Genomic DNA, 19,816 nt, shown 5'->3' on the forward strand with positions numbered 1-19,816 from the left:
AATAAGCTCTGCCCGCAGGGCTTTGGGGGCTGGAGCCTCGGAGGGATTCCCAGGGCACGGCACCCAAGGGACACCGAGCCGCAGCCCCATCCCCATCCCCACCTCCAGGCAGCCGCTGTTTGTTTCCCCGGCGCCGTGACATCGGCCAGAGGTGGCTCTTTCCTGGCTCGCAGCGCCCTGGGCGCGGGGCTGACCACTCCCCCTCCCTTTGAATAGAGCCCTGCCTCGAACACTATGGTATTTCCATCCTCCCCGGCTCCAGCGCCGACAGCACCAGGTAGCTGGGAGGAGAGCGGACACGAGCGTGCCAAGCCTGCAGGATACAAAGCTTCTCCCCGGGTCCTTCAGCTGAGCCGTAAGTGGTGGCGACAGAGGCTCTTTGAACTCTTTCGGGGGTTGGAGGTACCTGCGGACATTTTCAGGACACGCCAGATTTGGGTTGTGGTGATTTACTTTTCCTCTCTCCGTTTCCAGTTTCACTTGTGTATCCCTACTGCAGGGAATGTCTCAGATGATGTTTCCCTTTAAAAATCTTTACAGATATATATATGGTGCATAAATTCTATATGGAGATTCAGGAGAACATTATTGTTTTCCTCACAGAGGTGGAAGGCTGTGCACTGGCATTAGTGCAGTGAATTAAATCTGCTGTTTTGAATTGCAATTTGGTTTTGGTGTAATTCGGTTGAGTTTTGCTGTGAGAGTGGGGAGATCCAAAGTGCCTGAGCTCGGACAGACAGACCTGGGGCCGATTCCTGCTTTGCAGGGATGATTGGGAGGATTTGCTGTGACTCCCCCAGGTGTTTTCCATGGCGATGCCATCCCCTGAAGGGCCGAGAGTGCCACAGGTGCCAGCACTTGCCTTTGGGGGAAGCTGGAGTGTGACAGCTGCGGGGATGTGCTGCCGTTCCTTGGGAAGAGCAGAATCCTGCCCCCCCAGCCCAGGCAGGGGGACTGTGAGTCCCTGAGGAGCCCAGCCAAGGCCTTCCCCCTTCCCACTGCTCTGTAAATCATTGCTTTGCATGTGGCCACTCACTCGGTGTCAGTCACCAGCAGCTTCCCACCCTGCCTTGCCAGCTGACACCTTTGGGGCCGGGCTGGTTTCCTGCTGCAGCTCATTCCCCTGGGATTGCAGCTTTCCCCTGCCTGCCATGTGAACAATGTTCTGGCAAGACTGATGTTTTGGGGCATTTTCTCCTTGCCCAGGGGTTGGGGGTGTGTGGAAGCTCGAGGTGCTTTTGGTACTCCAGCACTGGGATGTGTGTGTCCCTTGTGCTCAGAGCTTTGAGGGGGGACCGTGTGCCCCTCCAGATCACAAAGCTCAGAGTAACCCCAGCTTCCCCAGTGGTTTGGAGCCCTGTGGAGAGCGGGGTTTGGTGGATTTTCAGCGCAGCTTTGGGCGGCCTGGCCCGGTTGTCGTGCTGAAGGTCCCACAGGGACAGGCTGGGCTCTGTGGGACGGGGTGAGGATCCCCGGGCAGGGATCCCTCTCTGAACACTGAGCTTTGATCCCGTTCTTTCCCCTTTTGCTCTGGCCCATGGCATTGTGCTGTGGCTGCTTCACGGAGGCAAATTCGTGCGTGAAATAACCGCTGCCCGAATGAACCCTCCCTTCACATCCTCCCGCAGTTTCCAGCGGCTGCTGCGAGCCGGGGCAGAGCAGGGCGAGTTCATGGCAGCAGCTCCGGCGTCCCACCCGGAGCCTCTGCTGCCGGAGCCCTGCTGTCAGCTCGCTGTGCTGCTGCTGGGGGCATTATCTCAGCTTCATTAGCAGCTGACTAATCGATGAATGAGCAGAGAGCAGGAGAAAGAGAAAAAGCACTTTACTCCAAGCACAGAGACTGGGGGCTCTGTGAGACACGGCCAACTCTAACCAGCCTGGCGCTCTCCCACGGCCCTGTCACCCGTCCCAGCCAGGCTTTGTCCAGCCAAACGGGAAGGCTCTTGAGATGCCATCGCACGTCGCTCAGATCTGACAGGCACCGGGGGAGGGAGGGAAGAGCCCCGAGCCAGGGATGCGCTGACAGGGATGCGGCTCATCCTTCCCAGCTCGCTCCTCACGCCGCTAATCCCCCGGCAATCAGCGCCCGGGGGCTCAGACCCTCGGCCTCGCCCCTCACTTTCCCTGGGTGACCTTCTCCCGGCCCTTTAACCCCTGCAGTGCTGACAGCGGCTGCAGAAGGGCCATCGCTGCTCTGTTTATCTATTGACTGCCCCGGCAGGAAACCGCGTGCCAACACTCCCAAGTTACAAAACCATAAGAAATGAGGGATTTAGCGCGGCAAATCTATTAAAATCCACGTTTGTAAGTGTGTAAAGCACGCTCCTGCCCGGCGCTGCGCTTAGGGATGCTCCTTTTGTCCGAGGTGAACGGGAGGAGGTTTGTGAGATGCCAACAGATCAACAGCCCCTGCTTCCCCTGGGAATGGGGCTGGAAAGTGCCCGGATCCCAAGGGTTAAAGCCTGGCGGAAGGATGTCATTTCCACCGGCCCTTTGCCCCACCCCCTCAAAGATGATAAATTATGATGCACAAATGAAGTGGTTATCACTGAGCAGCTCTGGGCCGGCCTGGCAGCCGGGGAGGCTGCGGGTGTGGCAGGGGCTGCCGCAGCGTTTTAAATTCTTGATTCACCTTCTTGAAGCCAGAAATATTTTGGTGGGGTTGCTGATGCTGCCCCATCCTCCTGGCTTCTTGTCAGACCCCACGGAAAAGCAATTTTCCCAGTTTGCTGGGATGGAGGAAAGCACCCGAAGAGTGTTTGGTGGCTGTCCCAGGTGTGCCACCCTGCAGTGCCACCTGCCCTGGGTGCCCAGCTGGGCTGAGGGATGTGGGATGGAGCTGAGTGTGGTGCTGCAGCTCAGAAATTGGGGAACAGTCTGAGCCTCAGGGCTTTGCAGCAGAGCCATGGATGGAGCATTAAACTGGGAAACAGAGATGGGGCTTGACTCTGCCACAGTCACAGTGACATCACTCCACTTCCCTCTCCCTATCGTTAAAAAAAACATAAAACTAAAACACGACATTAAAATACTGTTAAGTGTCTTCATATATCCAACAAAGTTCGCTTTATTCTAATATTAATTTTTAACTCCTTCCCAACTTCTCCAGGCATTTGTGTGTGTGTTAATCATGAGCACAAACAGTTTTGCCCTTTTTAAACCAAGCTTGGTAATTGACTTAAAATTAAAAAAAAAAAAACAAAAACCAACCTTGTAAAAGAGGAGGGATGGATGTTGAAATGAAATTAAAATTTTAATTTAGTTTAGAAATGACCCAAGAGTGTAATAGCTTTGGCTGGTACTTGATCAAGTCCCAAAATAAATGCTGGTTCTCCCACACATGTTTTCACAATAGGACAGGAATAATAAGAGCAAACAATAAGGCTGAAGTCAAGCTGTTAAGTCATTAAAGATTTTACCAAATGGTTCTGATTCCCCTCTATTCACTCGGAGCTCGCAGCAAGCTGTGGCTCTGGATTATCTTGATGTAAATCTGCAGTGATTTCCTCAGCACCAGCCAAGTTACCTGCCCGAAGGAGCAGTGGAGCTGAGCTGAGCTCCCTGACAGCATCCAGGGCACGAGAGGAGCTCCTCAGGCTCTTATTAGAGGAAGCTGAAGAGAAGCAAAATATCGCTCAGCCATCAGGGAAACTTGCTGACAGTGAGAGATGTTTTGGGCTGTGAAGTAGTTTCCTCTGGGAAGTGGTGGAAGTTCTGTTAAAATTAGCCCGGACAAAGCACAGCAGAGCTCCCCCTGTGCCGTCTCTGCCTCCTCTTCCACGCTGGCTTTTCCAGAGCTCAATTATTCCACGCAGGATCTGCTCACCCGCCTTTCCCAGCGGGGCGTGTCACCTCCTGGGTGCCATCCCTGTCCCCAGTGGGGGCTTGGAATGGTCCCTTCGGGGCTTCCATGATTCCAGGTCCTTTTCGCAGCCTCCAGCCTGTGATTCTCTGTCCTTTAACCATTGTCACCCGCAAAACCCGCATCAGGTCGGGGAACTGGTTTAATTTGCGTTTAACCGGGTCTTCTCTTGAACCCACAGAGACGGGGATGCAAATTGTCGCTGAGTTTTGTGTTGTGTTCCTGCCTCTCTCTTGTGCTTTTAAACAGCTCAGCTTGGAGGGGAAGAGAAACCAGAAAGCAAACTGGCTCGAAATGTCTTGGAGCTGCTGTCTAGAGATGGTAATCAGCTCTCGCAGGCTGTGAGGGAGCTCTGGGGCAGCTCTGGTTAAATCCCATCGCTGTTCCTTGTCGCACGAAGCCTGTCCCGGCTGTCAGTTCGGGTTTGGTGCTGCCAGTGCCAGCGCACACCTCGGGCAGCAGCGTGCGGTGCCTTGCTGGAAGGTTCAGCCTGAGAAAGATGCAAACGACACCCAGCGAGGCGTGAAGGGCTCTCGAGAGCTGCTGCGAGCGAGGTGCCTCGATCAAAGGGGAAAAACCCCAAAGCAAAGCAAACCCCAGCTGCCACTGCACGGGCTGCAAGGCGCAGAGCAGAGCTGCTCCCGGGGATGCTGTTCCGCTGCTCTTTGGAGCTGTGACCCGCGCTCCGGGACACCTGGCTGTCACTGCGCGGGTGAACAGCCCCCGGCTCGCTCTGGCTCCCTCCCACCCTTTGCCTTAGGGCGAGGTCAGATGGTTTCCGAGGGCTGAAGGCTGGGGTCAGGTGTGCGGTGGGCTGGGATTGAGCACCCTGCCCCGCATTAGGGGATGCTCTTCACGCCAGGGATGCTCCACCCTGGAAGTGTCCAAGGCCGGGTTGGACAGGGCTCGAAGCGCCCTGATCTCAGGGAGGTGTCGCTGCCCACAGCGCGGGTGGAACGGGAGGAGCTTTGAGCTCCCTTCGAAGCCAGATGCGCTCACTCAGGTTGCAGCAATGGGCTCCACACCGTCTTTGTCTCGCCCAGCTGCAGCTGCCCCAGCTGCGGGGAGATCGAAGGCAAAGCGTTTCAACGCCTCGCTAGGGCGGGCTGGCAGGGCGTGCACAGATGCTGAGATTAGTTAAGGCTTCTCAGCCGCACTGACTGTGTGGTTTTGGGTACAGCACGAAGAGAAACAGACTGGTTGTTCTTCCACCGCGTGAGGGTAGTTTTCAGTCTTGTGAATTAAAAAAAAAGAGAAGTTTGAAAAAAAAAAAAATCGGCTGGTGTTCGAGGCAGAGTTAGTAATAACCAGCAGGAAATGATGATGATAATTTAATACCGTGCACATGCAGGTGTTTTGTGTTGGGCCATTACTCACAGGGCGTGGGGGAGATGCTCTGGGGGTCCCTGTTTGCTGAGGTGCTGAGTGAGGCACAGCCAAAGCAGCTCTGCCCTTCCCCGGGGGTGGAGAGCTGCAGAGAGCTCGGCAGCAGCAAAGCCCCCGGGGAGCAGCAGAGGGAAGGCTGGGAGAGGACCCAGGCCCTCCAGGAGATGTTCCAGATGTAGAAGCGGAGGCTGGAGGTGATGTGGCTGCGCTGGTTCTGCTGAGAAGAGCTCAGCACAGCACATGTGGAGCACGAGTCTGATGAGGGAGCTGGGAAGGGGCTCAGCCTGAAGGAAAAGAGGCTCGGGGGGTCCTTCTGGCTCTGGGCACCGCCCTGACAGGAGGGGACATCCAGGGGGAGCTCAGTCTGTTCTCCCAGGGAATCAGTGATATGAGTAAAAGAAACAGCCTCAGGTTGCACCAGGGGAGCAATGTGGGTATCAGGAAAATTTCCTGGACATCAGGAATATTTCTTCACTCGAAGGTTTGCCAAGCACAGGCACAGCTGCTCGAGGCGTGGTGCAGTCACCTGGAAGTGTTCAAAACGTGAAGTGGCACTTGGGACAGCCTGGCCGTGCAGTGCCAGGGTGAGGGTGGGAGGGGATGCTTCTGGGATTTTGTCCTAAGGTAACTCAGCCAGGAGTTTGCAGCTGCAGAGGCCACAGCCCAGGGCTCTGCGGGAAGGCAGAGGTGCTCCCCAGCTGCGTGCTCAGGGAGGGTAAAGCAGGCTGGGAGCAGCTGTGCCCTCGGCTCCGGTCCCCTCCTGCCTGAGCCAGCCCACACTGTTCCCTTCCCTCTTTCCTCGCAGCACCTTGGAGTCCCGTCCCCCAAAAAAACCAGTGCATTTCCAGTGGCATTGCAAGGAGAGGGAGAAACATCCACGCTCCGGTAACAGATATAACACAAAGGGGCTCGTTGCTGGTTAAAAATTCCAGCTAATGAGCAGCTCTGGCAGGGCGTGCTCAGGAGAGTGACTCCATGTGAGGAATGGCACTGCAAGGGAGCCACGCAGGAGGGAAACCTAAGCTCATGTGCAAACCAGAAAAACAGCAAAGTTCTTTGTGAGACAGACGGGGCTTGACAAAGGAATGGTGTTGATCTCAACAAACTGCCTCTTTTTTTTTTTTTTTTTTTTTTTTATTTTTTTTCTCTCTCAAAAGAAAAAAATTGGCAACAATTTCCTACCAATTCTCCAGCAAAGGAAACATGATCTCATCTTCCCTCAGAGCAGCTCCTTCAGCCTGCAGGTGATCATTCCCCATTGTCAGGCTCTCCCTTGGTTACACTCCTGCATCTGAGTGCTGCTTTGTTGGTACAACCCCTCTAATCACAACATTTCCTATTCACCCTGGCTTTTTTCCTCTTAACTTTTCCAGCCCAAACTGGTTAAGGTGGCAGTGGGACACCGTTAAGGTGACATGCAGCTGTGGAAAGCGTGGATTTAGGTGGTGCTGTCAGTTTTCATGGCATGGAATCTAATGCCCATCTCCATTCCTGCAGGAACCCGCAAGATGATGAGTTATTACATGGACACAACCATTGGCAGCACAGCTCCTTATCCTTTGGCTCGGCCTGGAGTGATGGTAAGGTAACATTTTCCCCAAACTGGGAAGAAAATCCACCCTGAGCTGGGAAATATTCCCAAGGCAGCCCCATCGTTTTCCTTTAAATGGTTCCGAGCAAGCATTTGGCTTTTAAATATTGATTTGCCATCAAGGAAATCTATTCCCCCACAGGGAAATGGTAACAATGATAAAAAATTCAAACATCCTGCATTTATTTATAGGTATGTGCATGGTATTGTCTTCTTCTGGGGAGACAAACACTTAAATGCAAAGTCTTTATTAGATTATATATATATGTATATGTGTGTGTCCATGGTAAATATAAATAAATATATATATATATATATATATATGTATATATATAACATATGCACACAGATGCACATAATAAATATGGTGTGTACATTTATATATGTATAAAATACATGTGTATAAAATGAAAATTATAACCTGGGATCACTTATTAAAGCTTTGTCCCCAGTCTAAACAAATCTGTTCCTAAATATGTCTATGGCTAAGAAATATATTTTCTTTATATTCACCTACAATAAAAATAAATGTACAATTTATATAGAGTTATAAGCTACGATTATATAGGTGTGAGGATGTAAATGCTGATATCACACATATAATTAAATCTATAATAAAGTAAATCTATAATATATTGTGTGTTAACACAATAATACAGAATATTATGCAATTTATGGCTAATAATACATTATATTATATAAATTATATATGCATCTTTATTTTTGGTATGAGTTGCATAACTCATATACCCATGTGTGCATACCACATGTATAAATATGTCTGTGGACAAAACAATAAGAGAAATATGAATATAAAAAAAAACAAATATAAAAAAATAATCCCAAATATTATCCCTATAAATAGGAAACTGAAATATAATATAATGTAATGTAATATAATGTAATATAATATAATGTAATATAATATAAATTGTATATATTTTATATATAAAAATAAATATAACTCATATATCCATGTGTGCATACCACATGTATAAATATGTCTGTGGACACAACATAAAGACCAATATAAATATAAATAACCCAAATATAAAAGAAAATAATCCCAAATATTATCCTTATAAATAGGAAAATTAATATAATATAATATAATATAATGTAATATAATATAATATAATATAATATAATATAATATAATATAATATAATATAATATAATATAATATAATATAATATAATATAATATAATATAATATAATATAATATAATATAATATAATATAATATAATATAAATATTTTGCATATGGGTTTTCTATATCTAAATAAATATAACTCATATACCCATGTGTGCATACCACATGTATAAATATGTCTGTGGACACAACAATAAGACAAATATGAATATAAAAAAATCCAAATATAAAAAAATAATCCCAAATATTATCCCTATAAAAAGGAAAAGGAACATACATAAATAAATAAATAAATAAATAAATAAATAAATAAATAAATATATATATATATATATAATATTGTATATGTTATATATTATATATATATATAAATATAACTCATATACTCATGTGTGCACACCACATGTATAAATATGTCTGTGGACGCAACAATAAGACCAATATAAATACAAATAACCCAAAGAAAATAATCCCAAATACTATCCCTATAAATAGGAATAGGAACATAAATAAGTAAATAAATAAATATACACACATATATATATACATATATATATATGTGTGTGTGTAAATATTACTCATATACCCATGTGTGCATACCACATGTATAAATATTTCTGTGGACACAACAATAAGAGAAATATGAATATAAATAACCCAAACATAAAACAAAATCCCAAATATTGCCCCTATAAATTGGAAATGACCATGGCTCTGCCAGCCCGTCCCTGACGTGTCCCTGCTCCTGCAGAAGGCGGCAGCGGCTGCTCCCTGCCAGGACCCCTGGGGGGGGCTGTGCCCTGCAGGGCTGCTGCTGCCAGCCCCGGCCCTGCTGCCCGCTCTGGGACGAGCCCGCCACGCAGGAGGTGCCCACCGGGCTGGAGCACTGCGGCACCGGTAGGACACGGGGGACAGGGGTGGCACTGGTGGGACAGGGATGGTACCGGTAGGACAGGGGGATGGCATGGGTGGGACACAGGGATGGCACGGGTGGGACATGGGAGTGGCATAGGGATGGCACAGTAGGACACAGGGGTAGCACTGGGATGGCATGTGTGGGACAGGTGGGACAGGGACAGATGGCACAGGTAGGACACGGGGGTGGCACTGGTGGGACATGGGGGTGGCACTGGTGGGACAGGGGGATGGCATGGGTGGGACATGGAGGTGGCACTGGCGGGACACAGGGATGGCACAGGTAGGACAAGGAGGTGGCACCTTCCCTGTGCTGAGGGCTCAGAGCAGCCTCAGCTGGAGAAACATCCCTGAATTCCCACCAGGTTCTGTTCGTTGTGTCCCCCCAAGCGTCTCCTTCCAGATTTGCTTTCTGCCCCTGTCCCACCTTCCAAATTTTTTTGGGTTTTTAGTGCCCACTCAGGCATAGCATCACCAGCTTGGTACCTGCCCTCATGCTGTCAGGGGTTTCCCTTAGTGAAGATTGGCCCAGAAAGAAGAAAAAACCTTAAATATGGGGGTTTTTCATATCTATTTTCCTCCTAATGAAGTGGTGCTGAAGGGTGTGAGCTTCCTTCTTCCCTGCCATGGTGAGGGAGAACTCCTCTTTGCTTTCAGCTGGTGATTTTGCTCGTTTTTGGAATTTTGAAGGTCTGTGTGCACCTCCCTTGCATGTTGGGGCAGCAGCCCAGCTTGCTGCTCCCTGGGGTCTCTGAGAAGGTCCCATGGGCAGAGTGGACCTGCCAAACTGCTGGAAATGCATCCTCTGCATTTCAACTGGCATGTGCAGGACTCATGTCCTGGCTCCATGGAAAGTGGCATCCATGGAGGCTTGCAAGGAAACAGGGATTCCCAAATTTCCATTCCACTGGTGGTAATTTTGGGTCTCTTGTAACTCAATGTTTTACACTGGCACATGGTGCCCAGAGCAGCTGTGGCTGCCCCATCCCTGGAAATGTCCAGGGTTGGGACACTTGGAGCAACCTGGGATGGTGGAAGATGTCACTGCCCATGGCAGGGAGGGGTTCTGGGTGGGCTTTAAGGTCCCTTCCAATCCAGTTCTGGGGTTTTATGATTCCTTGGAAGGTTGGTGGTCACCAGAGCTGGAGAGGAGAGCCCAGTCTGGACCATCAGCTGAAGCAACCCCCTGCCTGACCCAGGGAATGTCTTCCCTGCCCAGGCCTAGCTGATGTCTCCTCCTACGCCTTTGTTTGGAAGTTGTTAGAAAAGCCCCAGTGTCTGGTTCTTGACATGAATTTTCGTGCTGAGCTTGCACCTTGGGCCGTTTCTGGTGCTGTGGAAGGTGGGATGGGATGGGATGGGATACAGGGATAATGGGATAATGGGATAGTGGGATAATGGGATGATGGGATGATGGGATGGGATGGATGGGATACAGGGATGGGATACAGGGATGGGATACAGGGATGGGATCAGTGGGATGGGATGGGATACAGGGATGGGATACAGGGATGGGATGATGTTTAAGGTGCCATCCAGCCAGCCCATGCTGGGTTCCAGGGCTCCTGCAGGAACAGCTGGCAGGGCAGATGTTCCCTGGCCTGGCTGGGGAGGGAGAGCAGCCCAGGCTCAGGCACCGCCGGGCACAGGACCAAGACAGAGCTCAAATTGCACAACAGTGACCTTTCCAAGGGCCAAGGTGAAGTTTATGTTTCACTTTAGTCCCACATAAGCCTGTCCTGAAGCACTTAAACCCCGTGTGAGCTTCCCCCTGGCGTGTGCTGCTCTCCTGTGAGAGGCTCCTGCTCATTATTGGCCCCTGGGGAGGGAAAGCCCTGATGGTCAGAGACTTTCTGCAGCTGAGCAGCTCTGCAGAGCCAGGGATGCTGTGGTCAAGCCTACACTTTGAAATCTCTGCTTGGCAAAAGTTCAGGCATTTGGTTTTTTTTTTCCTTTCTCCTTTGGTGAGCACTTGAGTGTGAGCAGGAGATGGACACGGAGCTGTGGCTGCAGCAAAGCCCCTCTGCTATTCCCAGGAGTCCTTATCCCAGCTATTTACTCCTGGGAGTGACCTCTCTCAGCCTGATGTCAGCTCTGCTCTGATGAAATCTGCCCTGGCAGCATTTGGATTTGCTCAATTTTGCAAGTCTGTGCCTGGAAAGTTTTTTTTAGGGCCTTTTTTCCCAACCCTCTCCTGTTTTCTGTGAAAGTGCTCTCTCCAGGGACCAATATATCTGCAGCTCAGATCTCCCTTACTGCACGGTGGCTCTGTGAACTTTCTTGTTGCAGAGGCTGAAGCCTGCCTCAGATTAGTCAATTAATTATTGACCCTGCCTCAATTAGTAAAGCCAGGGAAAGAAACCCAAGCTGTTGCTGTCTTCCACAGGTTTTGATGCAGCTTTTAGTGAGTTGGGATGAGCAGGACAGGCCCCTGGGTCTCTTGCAAAGCCTAAAAATTACTTTTCAGTTCTTCCTGTTGCAATGAAAGGTGCTCTTTCTCTGATCTGTTTTTTTATGTTGCTGGTTCTTCAGTCTAGAGCAGTTTCTAATTTTAAATGAGAGGAAACTCTTATTTGTATACGGGGCCAGGAACAGCCTTTCATTTCTCCTTTGTGTCTCGGCTGCACATGAAAACCATTTGTCATCTATTCTTCTGCTGCACCAGAGGCTATTTTGGTTTTCATGGTCTTGATGTTGGTGAAAGAAACAAGTCAACAAGGAAAATGCAAGTGTGAACAGATCCTCCTGCAATAGAAACCCACAGCATTTCTAGAGTTTGAGGGCTGCCTGATTTAGGGAAGATGCTTTGCCTTTGAAGCTTGGGCAAGTTTATTTACACTGTGCTTGAAGCTGATAAGATTATTCTGTGATATGGATAAAGGAAAGCCTGATGTGGATTTAGCTCACAGATAAAGCAAGAAGGGGTGGAGTTTTTCTGGCTTGAAAGGCCAAGGTTTGAAAATGGACTGGAGTCAGTTTTATTTGTCAGCTTGTACCACAATGTGTGGTGCACATGTTGGCAAGGTCACTGCCCAGGAATCAGCACAGGGAGGAAAAGGCCCAGCCCAGAGGTGACACAACAAGACCATCCAGAGGGAGCTGCTGGCTGCTCATGGGCAGGAGGCAGCAGGACTGTAAAAGCACCTTGGCTGCTCCATCTGCCACCAGCTGCAGGTGCCCCGTGCCTGCCCAAAGCACTGCTGAAAGGATGCTGAAAGCCACACCTATGGTGAATTCACAAGGAAATTGGATCCTAGTATTCCTCCCTGGGAGTATTTTTTGGATTACACAAGGTTAGGTGTAAAACTGGAGTGGAAGAAAAGATTTGCTAGTGGAATTATTAAATTATTGTGAGGCTGTGAGCAAGCTGATCCAGGGGTGGCATCCTGCCAGTGGGACAAGGGTTGGAATGAGATGATCTCAAAGGTCCCTTCCTGCCCAAACCACTCTGGGATTCTGTGATTCCATTCCAGTTTCAGCATGGCTGTGCTGCCTTCAGGAGCCAAGGCCACTTCAACAGCCCCTTCCACTCAGGGTGGGTTTGTTTTCCTTGCTGATAGGGGAGATAAAACTGTTGTTAATGGCAAGTGAGGGATGGAACTCTGACTCCAGCAGAAGAAGTTCCTACAACTGTTGTGCTGAATTAGCATCCTTGGACTGAAGGTATTCCCAGCCTTTTGTACTTCTGGAGCATTTGGGGAGTGCTCCTGGCTTCACTGGGAAATGAATCTCAGAATCCCAGAATGGTTTGGGGTGGAAGGAACCTTAAGGATCATCTCATTCAGGCTGGCCTAGAACAATTCCAGGGATCTTTTGGAGAGCAGAAGCTGGTGCTTCATGGGCACCAAGTCCTTGCTCCTGGTGTTGAGCTGGTTTGGCCAGGAGAGCCCAGCCCTTGCAGCTGGAGAAGCACCTGGCTGTGCTCTGCCCCCACACCAAGCAGGGCTGGCTGGGTGGGTGCCCAGATCTCCCCCCTGTGATCCTGCTTCCAGCCCGGGGTCAGGCTGCCAGGGGCTGCCCACATCCCTGGCCAAGCCTCCCTGGTTTTCCCTCTCCTGCTGCTGTGCCTGCACTCCTCCCGCTGCAGAACCCAGGAAAACGTTCTGGGAGCACTCTCTGGGCTGCCTTCCAGGCCCAGGCTCAGAGCAAGGGGCTTGGGGAGGAGAAGGAGGAGGAGGAGGAGGGGGGGGAAGGTAAAGCTGACCAGGCTCAGCCCGATGGCTTCTCCAGCTGCAGAGCATTTTCTGAGCAAAGCTTTTTTTTTTTTTTTTAAATCTGCTTTTTTTTTTTTTTTTTTTTTTTTCATGGCCTTTTATCCTATTTTTAACTGCAGCCTCCTTCCTTTTCTCAGCCTCCTCCAGCACTTCCCCCTCCCCTGTGCTGTGCTGCCTCCCCCGCACGCTCTGGCAGAGATGAATGGGCGCCTTCTCCCAGGGCATGCACAGCTGCTGCTGCCTGCAGGACAGCCAGCCCTGCCCTGGGCCAGCCAGGATCATCCCTGGGCCGCCAGGATCATCCCTGGGCTGGCAGGATCATCCCTGGGCTGGCAGGATCACCCTGGGCCAGCCAGGATCATCCCTGGGCCGGCCAGGATCATCCCTGGGCCTGCCAGGATCACCCTGGGCTGGCAGGATCACCCTGGGCTGGCAGGATCATCCCTTGGGGCTGGCAGGATCATCCCTGGGCCAGCCAGCCCTGCCCTGGGCTGGCAGGATCATCCTTGGGCTGGCCAGGATCACCCTGGGCTGGCAGGATCACCCTGGGAAAGTCAGGATCATCTCTGGGCTGGCCAGGATCACCCTGGTCTGGCCATGATTATCTCTGGGCTGGCCAGGATCACCCTGGGCTGGCCAGGATCATCCCTGGGCTAACCAGCGCTTCCCTAGGCCTGTCAGGCTCATCCCTGGGCCGTCCAGGATCATCCCTGGGCAAGCCAGGATCACCCTGGCCCAGCCAACCCTTCCCTGGGCCAGGCAGGATCATCCCTGGGCTGGCAGGATCATCCCTGGGCTGGCCAGGATCACCCTGGGCTGGCAGGATCATCCCTGGGCCAGCAGGATCATCCCTGGGCTGGCCAGCATCATCCCTGGGCCACCAGCCCTTCCTGAACCAGCCAGGCTCTCCTCACCCTCTTTAACAAACCAGGAGCAGGCAGAGGAGATGTGCAGGAAGGTGAGGGGAAGCAGGATGGGGTGAAATCAGGGTGACCCCCATGAGGAGGGATGCACTGGATGGGAATTCATCCCACAGCTCAGGAAAAGCCCTGCACAGACTCCTGCCCCTTGCCAAGCTGCAGCACTCCCTGATCCTGGGCTCCCCTGGCCCAGCAGTGACTGAGGGCTCTGTTGTCACCTCTGGCACTGAGGTGACACGGCCTCTCTGGCTCTGGAGCTGCTCAGGCCTGGCTGGAATGGGCTTTCTTTTCCTTTGGCTCCATTCCACTGGCTCCAGTTAAAGGCCAGTCCCAGCTGCTGTGCTGGGACACTCTGGGCTCTTGAAGGACACAGAATTTTCTCAGTTAAGGGCACTTCCCAATCTGTTGGTGGAGAGAGGAGATCCCTCTATGCCTTGGGAATGAGTTGCTGTGTGGAATGAATGTTAGTGATGTGTTCCAGTCTGCTGGGAGGGATGAGCAGCTTTCTTTGCTCCCAGGTCAGGGAGCTGCAGTGCCTGGTTCCTGTGGATCCTGTGTTTCCCAGGTGAGGAAAACACAGCCAGGTGCTCCCCTGGCACTCAGTGAGGCTGGGAGCTGCTGCAGCTCAGCACTTGGAGAGGATTATTTGCACTAAGGTGATAGAATGACAAAAATCCAGGCTTTCACTTTTCCATTTGTTTCCTGCCTGACTCTGGAAAATTCCCTGTGTTGCCTCTCCCAGACAAGCCCCCAGGGACTCCCTGTGCCTTGGTCATCAGCAGAGAATGAGCTCAGAGCTCTTTTCCCACTTGAGCTGCAGACTGGAGGCAGCTGGGGATGAGGGACTGTGCTCAGAACAGGGCATTGGTCCCTGGGATGGGGCTGGGGGAAAGCTGGGGTGTTGGTGAGGGGTTTTGGGAGAAGCCTGGAGGTGTGTTGGGGTTCTCAGGTGTAACAGTGGGGTGGGAGCTCAGCAAGAGGCAAAACTCAAGTTTGGGAGCTGCAGAAACGAGCAGGAGCACTGAGAGCTCCAGTGTGCCTTGGGGAAGGGATAATGGGATGTAGAGCCCAGGAGGGAGGGAGCTGAGCCCCAGCCTGTCCAGGCTCGTGTGATGAGCAGTCTCCTTTTGGGGTGCCCCTGGAGCAGACTGACCCCTCCATAGGGATGGGGTGAGCTGCATTACCTGTTTGGTTTCCCAGAGCAGGAAACCATCCTGAGCCACCAAACACTTCAGACAGGCCACACAAAGCAAAATGGGGGGAGAGAGGGCCTGGTGTTTGAGCTTTCCCAAGAGAATTCCTTGGATCTGTGCCCTGTGGAGACTCTGGAGCACAGCAGCCTCCCCAGAGGGTTTGGTTGCCCATGGCCAGCCCTTGCAGCAGCACTCAGGGGAGTTTTACTGGGCTGGTGAGGAGCAGGGAGGGCAGCAGAAGCCAGGAGGGTTATTTAGAGCTGGCTTCCCAGAGAAGTGCTGGAATCCCTGTCCCCTGAAGTGTTCAGAAAATGTGCAAATGTGGTACTGGGGGCCGGGGTTGAGTGGTGAACCTGGCAGTGCTGGGAAAATGGTTGGACTGGGTGATCTTAGGGCATTTCTCCAACCTTCAGGATTCTCTGATTGTGTTTTCTCCTGGGATGCCAGGAGAGCACAGCAGGGCAGGCAGAGGGGCTGTGGGGAGCAGGGAATCCAGGACCCTGCCAACAGCCTGATCCTTTCAGCCCTGGCAGCTCAGAGCACCTCTCTCTGCCTCCAGATGTTCCTTGTGTTTATGGCTGCTGGAGAAAGAGCCTGAACTCTCTCATTAATGCATTTCTCTCTCTCTCTCCCTCCCATGGAAGCCAGAAGTCTCAGCTCCGAGGCTGCAGCTGGGAAGGAGCTGGGGTGAGGGGTGGGAGAGGGGAGGAGGTGCTCGCCCGTCCCACTCAGCTCCCCCTCCGCCTCCCTCCCCCCGAGTCCTCCCAAAATACACATGCCCCGCAAAAAGAAAAACACTGGCAGATTTTTTATTTCAGAAAGTAAACACTTAGGCCATGGGGGTCTGGAGGTTATGGGAAAAGAGGAAACCATTGGGCTAATCAGGCCGGGACACACTTCCCCTGCTGAAATAAAGCAGAAATCGCTGCCTCACAGGGCGCCGCTGTGGTTAACCCTGGGGCTGCCAGTGCCATGCAGCCTTTCCCTCAATCCTGGAATTTGGGGCTCCTGGTTAACCCTGGGGCTGCCAGTGCCATGCAGCCTTTCCCTAATCCTGGAATTTGGGGCTCCTGGTTAACCCTGGGGCTGCCAGTGCCATGCAGCCTTTCCCTCAATCCTGGAATTTGGGGCTCCTGGTTAACCCTGGGGCTGTCAGTGCCATGCAGCCTTTTCCCTAATCCTGGAATTTGGGGCTCCTGGTTAACCCTGGGGCTGCCAGTGCCATGCAGCCTTTCCCTCAATCCTGGGATTTGGGGCTCCTGGTTAACCCTGAGGCTGCCAGTGCCATGCAGCCTTTCCCTCAATCCTGGGATTTGGGGCTCCTGGTTAACCCTGGGGCTGCCAGTGCCATGCAGCCTTTCCCTCAATCCTGGAATTTGGGGCTCCTGGTTAACCCTGGGGCTGCCAGTGCCATGCAGCCCTGTGAGCTGGGCATTGCCCAAAGGTTTTCCCTAATTCTGGGATTTTGGGGCTCATGGTTAACCCTGGGGCTGCCAGTGCCATGGAGCTCTGTGAGCTGGGCATTGCCCAAAGGTTTTCCCTAATTCTGGGATTTTGGGGCTCATGGTTAACCCTAGTGCTGCCAGTTCCATGGAGCCCTGTGAGCTGGGCATTGCCCAAAGGTTTTCCCTAATTCTGGGATTTTGGGGCTCCTGGTTAACCCTAGTGCTGCCAGTTTCATGAAGCCCTGTGAGCTGGGCATTGCCCAAAGGTTTTCCCTAATTCTGGGATTTTGGGGCTTGTGGTTAACCCTGGGGCTGCAGAGCCCTGGGAGCCCAGAGCTGCCCACACATTTTCCCTCAATCCCAGTTTTCTGGCCAGGCTGAGGCGTGGGGTGGAAGGGGAGCCAGCACTCCACCGCAGTCCTGTGGCCCTTTGGGAATGAGCCGTTGGGAATTTTTAGTAGGAAATGAATTTTTTTCCTCTGGTTTATGAGCCATCCTATAGAATTTCATCATTATTCTTGCCTGAGAACTCTGCCTGCCGGCTGCAAACCTCTGCAGAGAGGAAATCTCTGCTTGGATCAGCGGCATTTGGGCAATTTCTGCAGAGCTTTGAAGGGTTTTCAGAAAGCTCCATTTCCCCATCCTTGCCAGATTTGCATGAGGTGTAGAAATGATCAGGTTGTGGATTCTTTGGTCACAAGCCCTCCGGGGAAGGAATCCTTCCTGCTCTCTTTTACTCCAGTGCCTGTAGAGCACAGGGAATGTGGGATCTGGCCAGGAGATGGGAGACCCTGGGTGCCCCCAGGTGTGAGCCCAGCTTCCAAAGAGATCCCAGTTATCCTTCTCAGAGCCTGGCCTTGGCCTTGCCAGCTCCTTTCCCATCCTGGGCTGTGCACTGGGAATGGCTGTCACTCCCAGGTCTCACACCTTCTGCAGCTCTGTGTGTTTTTGGAAAGGCTGGATCGTTATCTGTAAGTGAATATCAGGGACTGATTGTCCCGTTGGTGTGTCCCATCAGACCTTGTCCCAGGGACTGCTGGCTCCCTTTGCATCCTGCCAGGCCGGGATTGTCAGAGACTTTGCACCCAGACCCCTCTTGCCCCGGGGGACCCCAAATCTTATCCCGATGCCCACAGTGCCACGGTCCCTGAGGGATCCCCAGCACAATCCCCACGAACCTTCCCCCTGCCTGCAATCACCGAGCAGGGCCTGAAAGCAAAAGCCAACAGGGAACAATCTCTAGCCCAGGGAAAGTGATCTTGCCACCAGAGCGGGAAGTTTTCTCTCAGTGAGCGAGCGCGGTGGTGAAAGGTGCCGTCACCGGTTCCTTGAGCCATCCCGGAGCTCTTGCGACATTCCCGGCAGGAGGCAAATCCCAGACAGCCGCCACAGGGGAGCTGCAGACCTGCCGGGTCCCACCCTGCTATCTCAAGAATGCATTTGAACAGGAGCTGTTTCTGCAGCCTCTGGAGGTCGGGGCTTCAGATGGAAATCAAGCTCCAGACACAGTCCCACGGGGCAAATTTCGGGATTTTTGGAGTTGGTGTTCGGCTCAGATAAGCCCTGGAGAGCACAGATACTTTATCTGAGCCTTATCTGAGCTATTTGCATCACTTCAGCCTGAGAAACTGCTGTCAGACTTTGGGGGGGAGGGGCAATTAGGATCATCTTTCGGTCCTTTTAATTGTTATTTGCAGCGCAGAGACCCTTCCAGGAGGGCGGGACTGTCCTGTGCCCCAGCGCAGCTCTGGAGAGGGGAAGAGCAGGAAGGAGTGCCAGGCTCAGAGAAGTAAGGACAGCCTGAGGAGGGATATTCCCTGGAAGGAATTGCATCTCTGCTCTCCTAAAATGAGAGAGAAATCAGCCCGGGCTGCCCCTGCTGCCAATTGGGAATGGGAATGATTCCTCCTTTCCTGAGCGGAGCCAGGGCTGAGCTTTCCAAAGGAGCTCTCTGCACCTCGTTCTCCAGAGCCTGCTTTGTGCCTGTGCTGTTTCTCACCCTACCTGGAGCCTCTGGGGGAAATATGGGGTCCCTGATTCCCAGCTCTCCCTCTTCATCCCAGCTTTGCAGCAATCAGCTGTTGGACTGTTCCCGGAGGGTGGGAGGTTCATCCAGCCAAGCTCCCAGTCCTGGGGACTCTTCCCAGCACCCATGGTCATGGAATCAGAGAATCCCACAATGGTTTGGGCTGGGGGAGCTAAAAGCTCATCTAGTTCCTGGTCAGGGACACCTTCCACTGGTCCAGACTGCTCCAAGTCCTGTCCAGCCTGGCTTTTTATGGGAGAAGGGTTCCCAGGGATAAGATCTAGGGGTCCAGACTCTTGCAGCTGGGGTTTGGGAGACCTTGGCTATCTCACCAGAGAGTCTTTAGGCATCTGAACCCCACTGCCTTCCCTTGGAGTGAGATCCCCAAATCCCTGCAGCCGTCCCTGTGAGCCCCTGCACAGCAGTTTCTCACGTTGGAGACGCAGATGATTAATTCAGTGCACATTTTATTGCCATACTTAATTCAGTGAGGTCAGGAGAGTGGCTCGGGTCCCTGGAGAGCAGGGCTGAGCAAGTGCTTGGGATTACACACAGAAAGAGATGTCTGAAGTGATCCTTGGCCCTGGGGCTGCCTGCAGTGTCCCCAGCACGTGCTGGAGTTTCCCAGCCCTCCGGATGGACCTTCCCCCGTGGGCTCTGGGATCCATAGGCTTTGGAAAAGCTGCACTGGGCCAATTCTTGGCTGTGTGACCAGGAGTGGAACGTGGCTCCTCTCTGTGCAGCTGGTCCTGGGGAGGCAGGCAGGGAGAACGAGGTCCTGCTGTGTTGGGATGATGGTTTCTCCTGGGGACAGCCAGGGGACACTTGCTCTGGATGGCTTCAGAGGTGTGGGAACAGCTTGGAACGGAGGATGGACTTTGCACATGGGCTTGTTTCCAGCTTTAGGCTCACAAAAGGAGCTTCTCCCTGCTCTTGGAGCTGCCTTTGGAGACCTGTGATCCCCTCTTGGAGACAGGGCTTCTCTTCTGATGTTTTTCCTTCCCCTGTGATGCTGCAAGGGCAGGTTGGGATGCAAACCTGGGATCCTCACAAATTCCCTCCGTAGGGTGGAGCCCAAGGGGGGTTGGTCTTTTCTCAGGGGCAACAAAG

General features: G+C 52.0%; 1 protein-coding gene across 1 annotated transcript in view; it reads left to right on the top strand.

Moving 5' to 3' along the window:
* The first annotated feature begins 275 nt into the window (after nucleotides 1-275).
* ETS1 (ETS proto-oncogene 1, transcription factor) overlaps nucleotides 276-19,816 on the top strand; it is a 77,771-nt gene continuing 58,230 nt past the window's right edge. The window contains 4 exon segments of the mRNA XM_056509594.1: nucleotides 276-355; nucleotides 6,746-6,828; nucleotides 8,745-8,780; nucleotides 8,782-8,890. Of these exon segments, the coding sequence (XP_056365569.1) occupies nucleotides 6,757-6,828; nucleotides 8,745-8,780; nucleotides 8,782-8,890 (217 nt within the window). The 5' untranslated portion in view covers nucleotides 276-355; nucleotides 6,746-6,756.

This window comes from Oenanthe melanoleuca, chromosome 24 (genome assembly GCF_029582105.1).
Source record: "Oenanthe melanoleuca isolate GR-GAL-2019-014 chromosome 24, OMel1.0, whole genome shotgun sequence".
Taxonomy (NCBI): domain Eukaryota; kingdom Metazoa; phylum Chordata; class Aves; order Passeriformes; family Muscicapidae; genus Oenanthe; species Oenanthe melanoleuca.